Source organism: Episyrphus balteatus, chromosome 3 (genome assembly GCF_945859705.1).
Source record: "Episyrphus balteatus chromosome 3, idEpiBalt1.1, whole genome shotgun sequence".
NCBI lineage: Eukaryota > Metazoa > Arthropoda > Insecta > Diptera > Syrphidae > Episyrphus > Episyrphus balteatus.
Window position 1 is genome coordinate 71,504,617 of NC_079136.1, and position 17,296 is coordinate 71,521,912.

Below are 17,296 nucleotides of genomic sequence, written 5' to 3' on the forward strand. Positions count from 1 at the left end.
TCCGCGATGAAACACGAAGAAAATTTGTTATTTTTCAATTTATAATGTTTTTAAATGACATTTTATGAATTAAAACAAAAACAAATTTCCTGTTTACTGCGATTGAAATATAAAAATTAAAGGCCGACCTGACAGATTGGTGCCCATTTTTGACAAACAAATTTTGACAAGGTTCGGAATATACTACCTTATTATGTGTACTGTGGACCAAATAGTCGAAAAAAAAACCATTTTAAGTCACTTCCATTTCCGTCGGCTTTTGCATCTAACTCTCTTCCTTAGCTTTCTATGGTTTTTGCGCTTGTAAAATTATTTATGGTAGGGGCTGAGCATATTATAATAATATTATTTTCCATTTTTCATATTTGTTTTGTTTTTGAAAAATTTTCAATTTGTTTTTTTTTATTTTTATTTTTTTTTATTCACTAATTTTACCAAATGTCACATTTCAGGGTTGACACTTCTTGTCAGTCCAAATGAGATAATTTGTAGTGAAAACACTTTTTTGGTAATTTGCTAAATTACCTCATTTGGGGTGTAGTGAAAAACAGGCTATTATAGCAAATTCATTTTTTTTTTTCTATAGAATTTGACATTCGAAATGAGATAATTCGCGTAATTATCTCATTTGGGTTTAAGGCCGTGTGTGAATTGCGTTAAATAGTTAAATCTTGTAAAATTTTTGACACTAGTGAGGTGAATAAAACATTTTCAGCTGTCAAAACATTAATGGCCTCTGGGAGCCGGTTAATCGAAGTTAAATTTTTTTTGCACATGGTTTTGTTATTTTGTGCATTGTATATCAATTCATATACAGTTTTTCAGGAGTATCATGTCAGCAAAAAGGCAGAGAATAAACAATAAGCCGTACAATATATGTAAGTAAATTAATAGGTGTGTTTTTTTGTTTATCTATATAGATTTTGTGCAAAAAAAACGACATCGGGATTTTTGAAATCCATGCACCACTGTACATATACTTTGGCAGCTGTCTGTCAAAAATGTTGCTTTTGTTTTTTTTTTATTTTAACTCCGAAGTGGGAAGGCCATTACATCCATGTTGGATGCAAACAAAAATTTTCATATGGCCATGGCATCCGTGTTGGATTCAAAAAAATTGTTTTTTCACAAAAAACCAAAAATTATCTGTATATTCTTAGCTACATTTTAAGACCATGACCATTAACATTAGTTGCGTCGTTCTTGTGTTATAAGCGTTTGAAGGTAGCCATATTGAATTTTTTTTCGATTTTTTAAAAATCAAATGTGAAAACTTTTTTATTTTTATTTCTAATTTTTCGAAAAAACTTTGGTAATTTTATATACATATCTGTTCAACAATCTTATCAGGATCCATTTAAGACTTTTATCTGAAAAGTGCATTGCGTATATCTCGAGATATTAACATTTCAATGCAACCATGTCAAACAAATTTTTGATTATTTTTTTCTATGAGAGTTTTTTTCAAACCTCGTTTACTCCGCTTTTTTTTTTTGTTAATATTTTCAGATATTTCTGTATGAACACAACAAATAAACTTCTTTGGCACTACTGTTTTTATCGAGAGAAAGTAAAATCTGGATAATTATCTGGATTTTTCAAAAATCTATACAGATAAAGTTTTTGTTGTTTTTAACACGTAAATTGTTTTGATTTCAAAAATCTCGATGTCGTTTTTTTGCACAAAATCTATATAGATAAACAAAAAAACACACCTAATATTATTATTATAAATTTTATGTATAATTTATTTTTTAAGGGACCCACGAGGAAAAAATTCAGCTCATAAATTTAAGGACCGAAAACAATGAAATGTTTACCAACAAAAATTCAATAATGAGCGCTTGCTGGAAGTAAGAAATTAATAATTTATTAATTGTACAAATAACCACATCATATTATTTTTCAGAGCCATAGCAGAGAAAATGGAGAGTACCAAGGATGCCAACCAATGTAAGCAGCAATGGAAAAACCTTCTCAATAAATTTAATTCAATTCACACACCCAATTGCCCATTAAACTTTTGACAGCTGAAAATTTTTTATTCACCTCAATATAGTGTCAAAAATTTTACAAGATTTAACTATTTAACGCAATTCACACACGGCCTAAGTGAAAACAGGCTATTAACAACCCTTCCTCACAAGTTATGACAACCTCACAAGGTGAGCTGGGGGTCGAATTACGGCATACGTTCGTTAACGTATGGTTGCTTTGTGTCCCTATCTTTTTCTACTAAATAAATAGAGACACAAATAGTAAAAACGTTAACGAATGATCGTAATCGTATGCTGTAATTCGACCCCTGAATTTGATTTTGTGAAGTTTTCGCTTCACAAAAACTTTCAAATTTGTGATCTGCACTGAAGGATATCACAACTCAAAAGTTTGTCGGAAATAAATCCTCACAAAATGGAGTTGTGATCACCTTGTGAGGTTTTTGTGACCTGTGAGGTTTCGCAGAATCAAATACGGAAGTTCGAACATTTGTCCTTGTCTTCTCTTTCTATTTACAGTTACCATTTTGACGTTTTAAACTCGGCGAAAATCAAAACAAACCAGCAAAAACAAAACAAAACAAAAAAGCAAAAAATACAGCATAGAAATATATTTTAAATTCCGTAATTTTTTCGATTTTTAGACACTAAATTAAGTTATAGTAGAACGTTACTACCAAAAAAACACTTGAAATCGATTTGTATGAGTTTTTTTTTTACAAACAACAGTTCTTTAAAATTGCGCGCGTCCTTGAAAAATTTGGTTTGTTTTGATCTTCACCCAGTTTAGAAGATATTTTTTCTATTTTCTTTTGTTCTTTTGGTACTGACAGATAAGCGAAATTCCGAATCAACCCTTTTTCAGTTGAATGGAGCCAATTTGATTTGATTTGCTGAACGCAACAAAACTTAACGAATCGTTAAATGATCTTTTAACGAAAATGTCAAATAGAGTTTTGACAGTACAGCAAACAGCACATTTTCGATTTTCTGTCTTTCTGTTTTCTAGCGTCTTCAAAAAATAAAAGCATTTAAATAAATAATTTCCTTTTTAAATAATTTAATTTTTATTTATATAATGGCACCAACACAAATTGACACAAATTGGGATGTCGATTATTACAAAGCCGAACACGAAAGCGAAGAACACTGGAACTTGCGAAAGAAATTTATGCTAGTTCACAGGCACAAATTCACTGAAGATGAAATTGTTTGTCTTGCCCAAGTATTTACCAATGTTGAATTTATGGGTTGTAAATATCCCGATGAAACAATGCGTCTTGTTGGTGAACTATCACAAGAAGTCGCCAAAGAATTTCGTGAAGAAAGATCAAAGAAAATCAAAAGGACATTTGTCAAAGCTTCGGATGCTGCTGAAGCTAGGGCTAAAGGTAGACGAAAAAATTAAATTTTAATTTACAGTGAGTTTTTGATTTAATCGAATGTTTTCATTTTGATATTTCTTTTTGGTTGTAAATTTTCAGTAAGGAGGAAACAACCAGTAGCAGGTGGAGATAATGACAGAAAAGTGGAAAGACAAGGATTTGGTGCTAGTTCAATGGAGGTTGATGATTTTGGTCAATCAACTAAAATAATGCAACAGAAAAACAATCTTATGAGAGACATGAAATATGGCAACTTTGTTTTGTATCTAATCGGAGGTAGAAATTGTTTTGATGTTTCTGGCAAAAAATGTAACATACCCGTGGTAGAAAAAGAATCGAAAGTTGGTGACAAAAAGTAAGATAAATTAGTTTTAGAGTACAGGGGCCCAATTCCGCAAGTGTGAGTTTTTCTCTGCCTTGTTTTTAAGGCAATTTACACTTTTTTTCGTGTACACAGAAGAATTCACTCTTGTGGAATTGGGTCCCATGTAAAATAGAGCATAAAATCAACAAAAAAAAAAAAAAACACTCGGCTAAATTTTTTTTATTAAAACTAGGATGGGTCAAAAAAATCTAAATTCTTTTTTTTTTTACATTTATACTCCGAAAAATCGATTGCTAGATACCTCTAGAAGAATATACTATTTTTTTTGGTCCAAAAATTGAGAAAATCTTTTGAAAAATCGTTTTTTGTTTTTAATTTTGTAACAAATTAAAAAATTAAAATTATAGCAATCAAATGGGCAAGACATATTCTTGTAGAAAATATATTGCTCCACAAAAAATGTCTTATAAACTTTTTTCATTAATCTAACCATTTAAAAGATATCCGAAGTCAAAATTAAAAAAAAAAAAATATAAAAAAAATTAAACTTTTCAAATTAACTGAAAAATCATTATTTTCAAATTATTAAGATGTATTCTTGTTAGAAGATATTCGTATCCAAACCCTAATGTCCACTGATTTCAATAGTTTTCTTATGACCATTATGCATTTGGATTTTTTTTTTTACCCACCCTAATGAAAACTTTATTCTTGTTTTCTATTCAATGTTTTCACCAAATTTCATTAGGGTGACCCATCATTTTTGTTTTCACTTGAAAAAAAAAATACCCTTTTAATCATGATATTCTTATAAACACTTTAGATTCCTGTTTTTAATATTAAAACTAATAATATTGCTTAATTTCAATAGGGTACCACTTTTATTACTTAATTTTTCCAGTATACCCACATTTTCTCTACACCTAAAGAAAACACCCTTTCACATGAAAATAAAATGCACGACTGGGGTCGCACTTAGTTGCTCTTATTGTAAAAGTAACTCTACTGTTAAAATTTTTTACCGAACAAATTAAAGAAAATTTTAATTTTGTTATTTTTATAATTAATTAAACACCATTTTAAATTATCTTTTAGACAAAACCAACTATGCCATTTGATTTCTTGCATAAAAAGGAATTTTTAGAAAAAAAAATCTAAAATCGTTAGAGCGCAGCGGTTTAAAAAAAATAATTTTTTATATATAAAAATTTTCTAACAATTTTCAACAAGAAAGTTGGTATGCCATTTTTTTTAAGAAAATATTGGCTGTGTTCCTTTGTACTAAGCAAAGTACTTTTTAGTACTTCTGAATCCATTCAAAGACATTTTTTCTATAGAAGAAATGGAGTTGAATACAATCAGAAGTACTTAGCAGTAGATACTTTAAGCCAAAGGAACACAGCTATTATTCAACACATAAAAACGAAGTTTCGATAAAATTTATCAACTCGTTTTCAAAAAATTGATTTTGTGTTTATTTGATAACATTTATTTTAACGTTTGTGTATACAAATTTTAATTAAAATCTGCTTTGTCGTTTGTGAGAAATTCATAAGCCAAAAAAAGCCGTTCTATGGCAAGTACCGTTAATAACAGTACAAAAAATATTTATTTTCATTTCAAAAGTTGGCTCTTATTAACACGTTTAAAAAAAATTAACTTTTCTATTTCCCTTATATGACAGGTACTGTTAGTTTTGGTCCAAAAAAAATCTATCGTAGGGAATCACCCAAAACTGTTTACTACCAAGTTTGAAGAAAATCACTCCAGTACCTTAGGCTGTAGCCCGAGGTACTAACAGACGAACAGATAGACAGAATTGCTGGACCCACTTTTTTGGCATTCTCCATCATCGTAATGTCATTTAAAATTGTTATCTCGAGTTCGATTTTTTTCCGAATCCTTAACTTTCTCTATAGTTCCTACATAATATCGCAAGTAAAAATGTATAAACCTATTTTATTCGTAATTGCCATAGGAATGACAACATTTTTAATAAATTTCGTACGGGTACCTTTTTATCACAAAAAACACCCTTTCACCAAAAATATTTGTATAGGCTGCTTAGATTCTTGATTTTTGTTATAAATGAAACATTTGTAACTTTTTTGTCCCAGTTTTTGTCGTTCTAATTCCGAATTTCATCATTTCTTTAAAAAAAAACACCCTTTCTCTGAAGATAATTTTGAAGACTCTGTAGATTCTTAGTTCTTATAACAAACAAAACTTTTTCACCAAATTTAAAAAAATTAACAACATTTATATCAGTTGTTATGATACCTTTTTCAACCCATCAAAAAAACACCTTTTCCACCAAAAATAACAAGCACCCTTTTTTTTGATCGGCAATAACTTTTCTTTGAGCAATTATGTTGACATTATTATGTCATTCGATTCAGCATCAAAGAATACCTTAAAAACATGTGTCATTTACTGATATTCCACAAACAATTTTGTTCACTATATTTTTGACCTTCACACCCTCCCTCTTGTCCGCGAAAAAACATCCTTCCAAACAATTTTTTTGTATAAACTTTTTTGATCCTTAGTTCTTATCCCAAAAGCAAGCTTTTTGCCAAGTTTCAAGAATGTAACATTTGGTTTTTTAAATGCCTATTTTACCTGTACTATTATAATTCACAATTCAATCATCAACTAATCCTTATTGATTTCTAGACAATTTGAAATACATATAGGAAATACTTTAATCGCAAAAGCACAGAGTGATAATATCAAAACCGCTAAAGCTGAAGCTTTCGAGATGGCTATGACTGAGATACGAAAACACTGCTACGTGATAAAGGTTAGAATCTATTAAATTTTGTTTAAGAAATGTTGATTATAATTATAAACTTTCAGATGAATCCCGATGCTGATGTCATTAACATAAATAAAACTAAAGATGATATTGTGGCGAATGTCAAAGAAACTGAACTCATAGAAAAAAAGCTGGATAGTAACAATCTTGGTTACAAAATGATGAAAATGATGGGATGGTCAGGTGGTGGATTGGGCTCTAAAACACAAGGTCGAGAAGATCCTGTTGGGTGAGATTGAATTAGATACATATCTGTATTTGAGGAAGAAAATATATTTTTTTTTATTTATTTCAGTTATCTTTTGAGAAACCATCGATCTGGATTGGGCACAACCAACAAAAATGATACCAAGCATTTTAGACAAATATTGGATAATTATGTTAAGTCTAATGATATAAAAGACTTGTGTTTTGAGTCCACATTCTCGAAAGAAGACAGAGCTACACTTCATTTGTAAGTATATGAAAAAAAAACTGTTTAGATTTCAGGAACGTTTCATTTGTGTTACGTTGGAATTGCTTTTTGAATTGACCTTAGGACTCCTAAGGTGGTAGATACATACGTTACAGTAGCAGCTAAGTTGGTCGTGCTGTATTTTGGTTTTGTTACTACTTCTGTTGGACGAATTATCGGGTCGTATGCAAAAAAAAGCTCATTCTTTTTGCACATGAGCCATCGTTTCAATTGGATTCAACTATTGCTTTTTGAGGTAACGGAAACAGACCCCAGGTGTTTGAATATTTGGTGTATTGGTCCATTGCAGCTGCCCAGAATTTGGTCTGGTGTTTCTTCGTTTTCATTGCAGAAACTATATGTTGCACTATTTACTAAGACCAAAATGCATAGGAGCCTTCTTAACTTGCAGTGGCTCGTGAGAAGACCTGTCATTATCTTTAGTTATTCCAACAGCTGAAACAGAATTTGAAACGCTCTTGGTTGGAGTTCCCGAGAAGCATTTTGCCCTTCTTATGTTTGGTGATTTTTTCCAATCTTGTGAACTTCTGGTCATCTATCTTTTTTATTTTGTTTTTTTTTTTTAATAAAGTTTTCTAATGTACCTATGAGATTCGGGTACCATTAAAGATTAATTGCTCCCGCCTCCTCGTTTGTTTGCTAGTCTTTTGCATATAATTAAGGCTTTCATTGCTTTTCCAAAGGTTATTTCTACGTATTCGTTCTACAGGAGTTTACCACCTGGTGTGATTCCTAAATATTTTACCTCCTGCGTTTCTATTACTTCTCCAGCTAACCTCAAAGGTTTCATACGTTGCAGAAGCCTTTTTTTGTTTAATAGTATAATTGTTATCTTGGTTAATTTTCTAATGTTTTTTCAAAACCAAAAGGAATGCTTGTATACACAAATCTTCGCTGGGTTGAACCAACCAAATCAAATTTCGGGACTTAATAGTTGAATAAAAAATACTCTTGACTTGACTTTTTTATTTAAGAAACCCGGGACGTATAAGTGTCCCGTATTTTGTAATTTGTAGCGTGATTGTCCCGTATTTCCACATTCACTGGTTTTGTATTTAAAATTTTAAATACTTTGTACGGGAAAACAGTGGTTCGAAATTAATTTCTTTCTAATTTTTCGAATAAAAGAATTAGTTTTAAAAAAATTTCGTCAATTATTTAGTTCCAGCTTGTGTTTGTCAGGTTGAAATGCACCACCAGAAAAAGTTTTTTTTTCGAGGAAAGAACCCGGAACGAGTACGATAACAAGAATTAATAACGGTATTTTGTAGAGTTCAATACAATCATTTTTTACTATGGGAGGGGGGGGGGGGTCTATCTCAACTCGTATAGGCGGGACGGGCAAATTTTTAAAATATAGCGAAAAATAAAAAAAAATTATTAAAAAACAATGGCATCAGTTATGTTTGATACCTTTTTCAAAAGCCAGAATTGTGCACTTAATTCTAATTTTTAAATCAAATTATTTCAATTTATTGTTCTCGAAATAATCAACTTCAAAGTCAAATTTGGGAAAAAATCTTAAAACAAATAAACATTAAATACTATTTTTACCAAGACTGTGAATTTAAATATGAAATTAATAACTTTTTTTTTTGAAAAAACAATGTGTTCAAAACGGTCCAACAAATTTTTTGTTTGTCCCGGGTTTTGCTCCTAGAAATATGGTCACCGTAGTTATAGAGGAAAGTTTCCGATGTTATAAAGTTAACTGATGTTATAAATAAAACCGAAACTAAATTAAATAAATTGCACGACTGGGGTCGCACGTACTTGCTCTTATGCTTAAAGTAACTATAATGTTAAAGCTTTTTATTCAAGAAATTTAAAATTCGATATTTTTAAGTAGTATAAAAAAATTAAATCTGTTTTTATAATTAATAAAACTCCGTTTTAAAATATCTTAAAAAAAAAAACAAATATGCCATTTTATTTCTCGTATAAAAAGGTATTTTTAGAAAAAAAATTTTGAAAATTGTAGGAGCCGTTTTTTAAAAAAATAATTTTTTATATATAAAATTTTTTTAACATTTTTCAAAAAAAAAGTTGGTATGCCATTTTGAAGAAATAATTAATTTACACATAAAAACTAAATTTCAAAATTTTTCATTGATCCGTTTTCAAAAAATTGATTTTTCAAAAAAAAATTTTGAAATATTTTTTAAAAAACCAAAAATGCGTTTTTTGAAAATTTTCTAAAATTTTAATATTATCTTTACTTACACACTTTTGTATAAAAATTTTCATTTAAATCGGGTTAATTTTGTACGAGATATTCAGAAACGAAAAAAACCGTTCTATGACAGGTACCGTTAATAACGGTACAAAAAATATTTTTTTTATTTAAAAAGTTGGCCCTTATGTGTAGTATTACACACAAAAATTTTAATCAAAATCGTTAGAGCCGTTTTTGAAAAAAATTAACTTTTCTATTTCCGTTATATGGCAGGTACCGTTAGTTTTGGTCATAAAAAAAAAATTTCAATTTCCCCTCTAGGGAATCACCAAAAACTGCTAACTACCAAGTTTGAAGAAAATCACTTCACTCGTTTAGGCTGCAGCTCCAGATAGAGACAGACGGACAGACAGACAGACAGACAGAATTGCCGGACCCACTTTTTTGGCATTCTCCATCATCGTAATGTCATGTAAAATTGTTATCTCGAGTTCGATTTTTTTTACGAATCCTAAACTTGCCCTATAGTACCTATATCGCAAGTAAAAAATAGAAAGTCCTAAAAACCCCATAGTCGACAATCCAAGTTTTCACATAACACAAAATAAAGGACAAAAATTATGTTTTTAACGTAGTAAACATTTTTGAAAGTTAGTAAAAAAAAAGCTAGGTACAACTTCGATTCCAACAATCACCTCATATGATATTCTGTTAAAATTTTGTTTCACTATTTTCAACAATTTTTATTATATTTTGGCAAAACCAAACACGTGTTGTCATAAAAAGACACCGCAACTGTCACCTTAATCAATAACAGAAAGAGACAATGCATCAAATTGTTGATAATGAACAATTAGAGGTGCATAAAAGCTTTGATGTTCGCGCGAACCCCAAGTTTGGCTATTGCATTATTTTGCGTGCCGTAAACTAGGGCTAAGAAATCTTTTCGTATCGGAAAGAGCAGTTTGGATTCAACTCTACACTGTCAGATAGTCAACCCCAGCGAGGTTTCCTTTGGAGCGGAAATTTTACACGAATCGGAGAGTTTTTATCTGTAAGCATGATTTGTATGAAATCGGAGACTTTTTCGTTACGACGAATACTTCGCTAGGGCAAAGTATGATAACTACTCACCAACTTGACCGCTGCTTTGCACTTGCACATTAGCATGAATCATTAAAGCTCTTTGCAAAAAGAATTCAAAATCGAGCTATAACAATTATAAGTGATTGATCTATAACTGAAATAACTGATTACGTCTATACTGCCCATAATCTCGTAAATGCCCTAACTACAAAATTTTCGATTTTGGTTTTTTTGCATATTTGGAGTTAGGGCATTGTCTCTGCTTTATTCTCATTCATGTTTTTTAGCCTAGGTCTTTAAATAAGTCCGAAAATTTGGAGTATTTTTAATTTTTTTTTTATTTTTATATGCAAATTGCGGTATTGGATTTAGTGTTTCCGTCTATAACTCTGAATTATGAAAAAAGTAGTAAGGACCTTTACGAGATTATGGGCAGTATAGAGCATCGATGTAATATTTCATGTTTCACGATGTTCTATCCTTATTATTACAAAATAAATGCTCTGTTGCTTGCTTTTCTTCTCTGAAAATATCAAATAAATTTTTTTCAGGGAAAAAAAGTTCCCATAAAATTGGCGATAGGGCTGATTTTCTAATGCATTTTATGCTTTTTTTTTATATATAATTTTAATTTTATTTAAATTTTTTCTTTTTATTTATGAATTCAAATAATACAAAGTTGACAATTTACATATTTGATTGATCATCATCTTTTTTTGTTTTCTTTACAGAATCGCCGGCAAAATGAATCTAAAATCTGTAAGTCATGGAAAAGCTGAAGCTCGAAGTTTGGTCATCAGTAAGAAAACAATAACAAGCAAGCAAATTCTTACCGAAGTCCTCATCAATCAAAATCCTACATTTTCTAATAAATACTTTATCCAAGTACCACCCAACAAAGCTAAAGAATATCCCAATCACACTGAACAACTTGATTTTTAAGCCTCCAAATCATTCTTTTATTTCCCCGCTTCATCATATCAATTACCTGCAAACTGGAAAGGACGACAAAATAATAATTTTTTTTATATACAAAATAAAACAAATAATTTTAAAGACTAAAAATGTTGTATATAATTTTATTTCAAAATAATTTTCAACTACTTTTTAATGGCTCCCAATCGTGATGGATCCTGACTCGGGTAATGCATCGGACCACCTGGCGGCGGTGGAATGGACTCAACAGCCGACGCACTCGTCGAAGGTACAGGTATCGAAGAGTATGGAGCAGCAAATGCAGCCGCTTGAGAATACATCTGAAACGATGATTGCGGAATGAGGCTTGGTGGTATTTGATGAAGCTTCATTCCCGGCGGCAAAACAGTAACCTCTTGTTGCAGGTTAAAGAAATCATTTGGATTGGTCTGTGCCACCGGCGGTATAGCTGGAATATCATAACGACGATCTGTTTTAGCCATATTACTTTGTTTGGCCTGCGAATGAGCCCATTTAATGGCTACCTTTCGACCATGCATGACCAACTTATTGAAAGTCTTCTCGGCAGCCATTTCAGCTGCCGAACGTTTTGTGTACTGAATAAAGGCACACTGTTGACGAGGCACCAGCGCCACCGAACGAATTTCACCAAATTGATAGAAATTATCACGAATTTGTGGTTCGGTTATGTCCTCGCTAAGATTACCCACATAAAGTGTGGTGATATTTTTATCCTCAGGTGGTTCTAAGGTCGGTAAAGTAGCTGCCCGTTTCATGATCTTTTCAGCTACGGGATCATTACGACCATAATATCGATCTTTGATATTTTGCTCGCACAGCGGATCATCGGGTTCATTGGGTTTGTCATGACGATAAGGACATTCTTCGCCACGCTTACATTCACCCTTAACCCAAAAGGAACAAATATGAGGTCTATTTCGTTTGTAATAAGGAGCTGTACGAGCTAGCTTCGACAGCATTTCGTTGGCAGCTAAACCTTTGCCAACAGTTCCGGCTGCTTCAGTGCCATCAGTGTCGGCTAATTCCTTGTCAATATTCTGAATGTAATATTCTTTATTTACATCACTTTGAGGCATTTGATCCACAATTTTCAAAGCAGCATCACGAACTTGTATGGGTAAACCATATTCAAGGTCGAGCAAGCAGGTTTGGCAGACGTTCTTTAAGCGCGCACAAGTTTGACAGATTTCAGTCTTTTTGAAACGCATACGTGCACCAGGACACCAACGGAATATGGTAAATGGTCGGGTGCATATTTTGCACTCTTTACCAAATTTCTCTTTTATCATGCGAACGTAGGGATTGTCGCCGAGGCATGTTTGACAGAGGATTGGGAATTCAGAGTCTTCCCAGTTTTGTCGATTGTAGGTGTTGGTTGTTTTTGACATAGCCATGATGATGAAATTGAAAGTTAATTTTAATTTGGTTATTTGTTGAAATAAAATAAGAATATAAGCGAAAGAATTTATTTAAGAAATTAAGAAATTGTTTTATTTTTATGGAAAATAGTAGACACGATAAAAAAGCGATTACACTTTTCAACAAATCTGACAAAAGACAAAATGGTAGCTTGACAGATAATTTTGACAGAGTCGGTAAGGTCGTTTATGTGTTACTCAAATGACATATTAGGCGTGTCCAAATATAAAAATTTACGTTGGATGTGTTTCAACTCTGTGCTGGTTCTGTAATTTTTATCCTTGGCTATAAAATCAATTTTATCCTTTGAAAATAAAAGAAATTTTATTAGCTGCGTTCCTTTGGAAATATTTATCTACTTTTTAGTACTTAAAACTACTTTAATCTACTTTGCTATACTGAAAAAGTAGTTCAAAGCAGCTTTAAGTACTAAAAAGTAGATAAATATTTCCAAAGGAACGCAGCTATTTAAAATCATATTTACTTAGGGCCAGTTGTACAAATATTTAATCCGTGGATCAGCAACTTTTTTCTTTTGAAATCGGTATTAAAGCAGGTTTCTTAGCTAACATTTTTATTTCCGAATTTTGAACCCAAAGGGCTATTTGCACCCATAAAGCTGGTGTAGTACATATGATACAAAATTATAAGTAAACGATCATATTTATTCTTCTAAGAAATTTCTTAGGAGTATCTTATGGTGGGATTATAGGTGCGATGAAAAATTTTCTGTAAGCATTGTATAAAGCTTCTCTGGACTTCTGTTTAGTGTCACACTATAATGATGTTGAGAAGTTCTTATAGTGTCACAATAAAATGACGTTAGTTGGAGAGTGTTTGATTTTTATTCACACTCTAATACTATGTTTCCACCTACGCTAAATCCGAGATTTAGCTAAGTAGATTTAGATTTATTCTAAATCTACTTCGCTAATGGCCATATTATTCACTCTGGATTTAGTTTGGATTTAAGTTAATTTTAAATCCAATCCATTAAATCTGAATTTTATAAATCCAAGGATTTAATTTTTTGGTCATATTATTCACTCAAAACAAAATTATATGTTTATTCAATAAATTTTGTATAATTTGCATTTATCTTTATTTTTCCTTCACAAAATACGTGAAAAAACAACTGAACACTGTGAAAATTAATTTTACATCTAGATTTATAAAGTTAAACAGACATCCAGAGAGCAGTTTAAATTTGTTTGGATTTAACGAGATTGGATTTAAAAAATTGGATTTAAGATTGGATTTAAGTAGTGAATACTATGGAATTGGATTTATTTTTGACATTTGACATTGTTTACATCCAGATGTATTTTTTAAATTAGTGAATAATATGGCCGTAAATCTCAGTTTTGGGTTCAGCTACCCTAAATCGAATATTTTTACCTACACGGAGAAAAATGAATCTAGTATTTTATACTCCATATGACTAGTAAGGTAATTAAAGTAAAAAGCCCTAGATTTTAAGTAAAATTTACCTTACGTATTGAACATTTCTTGGATCCGTGAAGTAATTTTTACAAGAAAGTTATGGTGAACAAATTATAGTAGTATATACCTTACGAGTAGCAATATTTTCTTTACGTAGAGTCAAATATACCTTCAACGAAAAAAGTGTATGAATCTTTTCACTTTAAGATTCTAGTAAAACATATTTTACAAATTTAACTATTCTATGGATAAGTTTTACCTTACACTAAAGTAATAATAATACTGAATTCTAGGAAATTTCCCCAATAGAGATCAGTACCCTCGATACATAGAAAAAACTCTTAAAGCTGTCATTGAAAAGTGCGCCATTTTTTCTCCATTTGTGTTTGATTTTTATTTTTTGTCAAAACTTTTAGGTAACGAGTGCGGGATAATTACATTAATTCATAAAGAATTCGCAAACAATTAGATCAAATAAAGTCAATTTAATTTTTATTGATGATATTTGCCTAAATAAAATTGTATGCATTTATCTTACAAAAATTAATTAAAATAAAAAAAGGTGATTTTTGTAATTATTGAAAAACATAACAGGGTCATACGCTACTTACTTCTTAATAGCTTTGAGGATTAAGTACGTGTTACCTAGTTATGCTTTTCAATAATTACAAAAATCTACTTTTTTATTTTAGTTTTTGTAAGATAAATGCATACAATTTTATTTAGAAAATGTCATCAATAAAAATGAAATTGACTTTACTTGATCCAATCTGTAACTAAATTATATACCTTCCATAGAGAAGTTCAATTTACTTTAAAAATCAGTATTTTCAGCCTTATAGTAAGGTTAAATATGTACCTAACTTTCTAGTAATTTCTATTAGAAATTCATACAAAAAAAGGCTTTACTGTAAAGTTAATCATAAGCTATAAATTTACTAGAAAAGTAAGGTAAATTCCATTTTATTGGGGAGTCATCCCTATTTAAACTTTACATTAAAGTTAAATATACTAGAAATAAGGTGGTTCATACCTTATTTTTTCTCCGTGTACTTTCAATCCGAAATTTAGAATAAAACTCGAGATATATGCTAAATCTACTTAGCTAAATCTCGGATTTAGGGTAGGTGGAAACGTAGTAAAAAATTTTCAGGTGCATTATTGTTATTATTTTTTGTGTTAAAAATCTTCTTCGCACACTTTTTGGATCGAATACCACTTTCAGCTATTGATGAGAAACTTTACAGGAGTCTTGCATTGTACTTCTCAAAGGTTTAATAGGAGTGAAAAAAGGTCGCCTTTTTGATCTTAATGAGGGTTATATGTGTCTTTTAGGTGTGAAATTAATCATGACGAGAAGATTTTATAGAAAAAAAAATTGATTTTGAAATTTGAACTGACCTCATTTACGAAAAAGGAGAACGTTATAAAAATTGGACCCTTTATAAAATGTCTTTATAAGGTCTATAAGAAGCTTAAACAAACCTTTACCGAAGCTCTAACGAAGCTTTGAGATTTGACAGATATCTTCGGTACCTATAGCTTGTATAGCTCTTTATACAAGTCTTATCGAAATTAAAAATAAAAAAGAATAGTGGTATTCACGATTCGATGCAAATGGATTTGTATCGTTGTAAAGTGCAAAAGTGTAACATTTTCTTTGACTTAAACAGCCAAATATACAGACTTCTAGCCGTATTTATTAGATTTGCTTAAATTGGTTCTCAATGGTTGTTTAGTTAAGCTTGCTTAAATATTTAATTCGCCTTTAAGCAACGTTGCTTAAATTTGGATTTATAATTGATTTCCCACCGATGATTAACTAAACGATAGTAGTGTCAAAAAATGAGGGGAAATTAACTAATCTAGTACAAAATACTACTACATTATAGAAACATCACGTGGTTTTTGACATTTTGTAAGTATGTATTTGTAAACAAATACCTATTCATAAATTTGACTGCAAATAAAAACACTGATTAGTTCGTTGACGATGATTTTGCTTACGTCGTCGTGTTCCTCAATAAAATACGCAGATCAAAGCCAAAAGAGGCAGTTGATTTTTACTAACCATTTTAATTCTTTTTTATTAATATTTTTCAATTCTTTAGTTTCAATTTAAAATACAAGCTCCTTTTAGGGAATAATTTAATTTCAAAACAAAATGTAGTCTTCACATCAAAACCCTAGATAAATTAATAGCATGATACTAATAGCCTTTTCACACCAAACCCAAAAACGCGGTTTATGGCAAAAAGTTTTCAAAAACCTGAAAAGCGTTCACACCACAAGTTTACAGGTTTTTGTTTGACGTTTATAATGTTTTGACATCCAAATGTCAAGTTTTCAGTGGGATTTATTTATTTTTGTTGTTACAATCAGCTTGAGCTCACCAAATTGATCAAATAAAATAAACTCTGACAATTTAAATACAATTTTATTTATTTGGTCGTTAAATTATGTAGTTTCATTTTAATATAGAGAGAATAATAAATTGGCCGCCTCTCAAATTCTTTAGACAAAGTTCCAACAGGAACTCCTCATCTTTGGTCCCCCACATCATTTTATTTTTTTGTTTTTTTTTTGTGCTATGCCATTTTCTGTAATTAATGAAAGAAATAAAAAAAACAATTTGATTTATATTATCAAAAAAAATTAACAAACCGCATTTGTAAAACTACTAGTTATCTTTGCCTGTCAGTTCTTTTTTTTTGTCTGCTGTCAGTTCTTTTTTTTTTTGTGTGCTGAATTGTTGCTGAATTTCTCAAAAGGTTTGTTTGGTTATTTCGTTTGGAGTTGAATGTTTTCATTTTCAGGTTTTTGACGAGTTTAATCAAAAACTTGTGTTTTACGAAAACTTGTGGTTTATGAAAAATGTATGGAAAAACTTGTGTTTTTGATATAGGTTTTTGGGGTTTTTCGCAAAAACCGCGTTTTTGGCTTGGTGTGAAAAGGCTATAAGCTCACGATCTTAATAATAATTCATATGTGGTCAAATAATTCTTAAAATGGCTCTAAGCAAGCTCTAAACGTGGTGAATGGCGTTTAAGTTAAGCAATCGTTAAGCAACGTTGCTTAAATGTGTAAATTCTTTATAAATACACATTTTGTACTTAAGACCTATTTAGAGGTGGTTTAAAGTTAAACAACCTTTAAGATTCTTTTATAAATATGGCTGTTCAATTTTTGTACACTTTTGCTTTTGCAAAAATAAA

General features: G+C 30.6%; 2 protein-coding genes and 1 long non-coding RNA gene across 3 annotated transcripts; 2 read left to right on the forward strand and 1 right to left on the reverse strand.

The window, feature by feature from the left end:
- The first annotated feature begins 649 nt into the window (after positions 1-649).
- LOC129916206 (uncharacterized) lies at positions 650-1,980 on the forward strand. Its single transcript, XR_008772419.1, has 3 exons — positions 650-878; positions 1,760-1,853; positions 1,910-1,980. It is a non-coding gene; the product is annotated as an uncharacterized LOC129916206 (long non-coding RNA).
- A 983-nt stretch (positions 1,981-2,963) lies between these two features.
- Positions 2,964-11,300, forward strand: LOC129916194 (uncharacterized). Its single transcript, XM_055996024.1, has 6 exons — positions 2,964-3,388; positions 3,482-3,737; positions 6,384-6,510; positions 6,567-6,754; positions 6,821-6,979; positions 10,994-11,300. The coding sequence occupies exons 1-6, from the start codon at positions 3,076-3,078 to the stop codon at positions 11,202-11,204; spliced, it is 1,254 nt and encodes a 417-aa protein (XP_055851999.1). The 5' UTR covers positions 2,964-3,075; the 3' UTR covers positions 11,205-11,300.
- An 11-nt stretch (positions 11,301-11,311) lies between these two features.
- LOC129916195 (pre-mRNA-splicing factor RBM22) lies at positions 11,312-12,780 on the reverse strand. The gene has a single exon (XM_055996025.1). The coding sequence runs from the start codon at positions 12,611-12,613 to the stop codon at positions 11,363-11,365; it is 1,251 nt and encodes a 416-aa protein (XP_055852000.1). The 5' UTR covers positions 12,614-12,780; the 3' UTR covers positions 11,312-11,362.
- Positions 12,781-17,296: the final 4,516 nt, after the last annotated feature.

Coding starts and splice junctions, on each gene's coding strand:
- LOC129916194 (XM_055996024.1), top strand. CDS start 3,076: ATGGCACCAACACAAATTGACACAAATTGGGATGTCGATTATTACAAA. Junction 6,511..6,566: donor AACACTGCTACGTGATAAAG/GTTAGAATCTAT, acceptor ATAAACTTTCAG/ATGAATCCCGATGCTGATGT. Junction 6,980..10,993: donor GACAGAGCTACACTTCATTT/GTAAGTATATGA, acceptor TTTTCTTTACAG/AATCGCCGGCAAAATGAATC.
- LOC129916195 (XM_055996025.1), bottom strand. CDS start 12,613: ATGGCTATGTCAAAAACAACCAACACCTACAATCGACAAAACTGGGAA.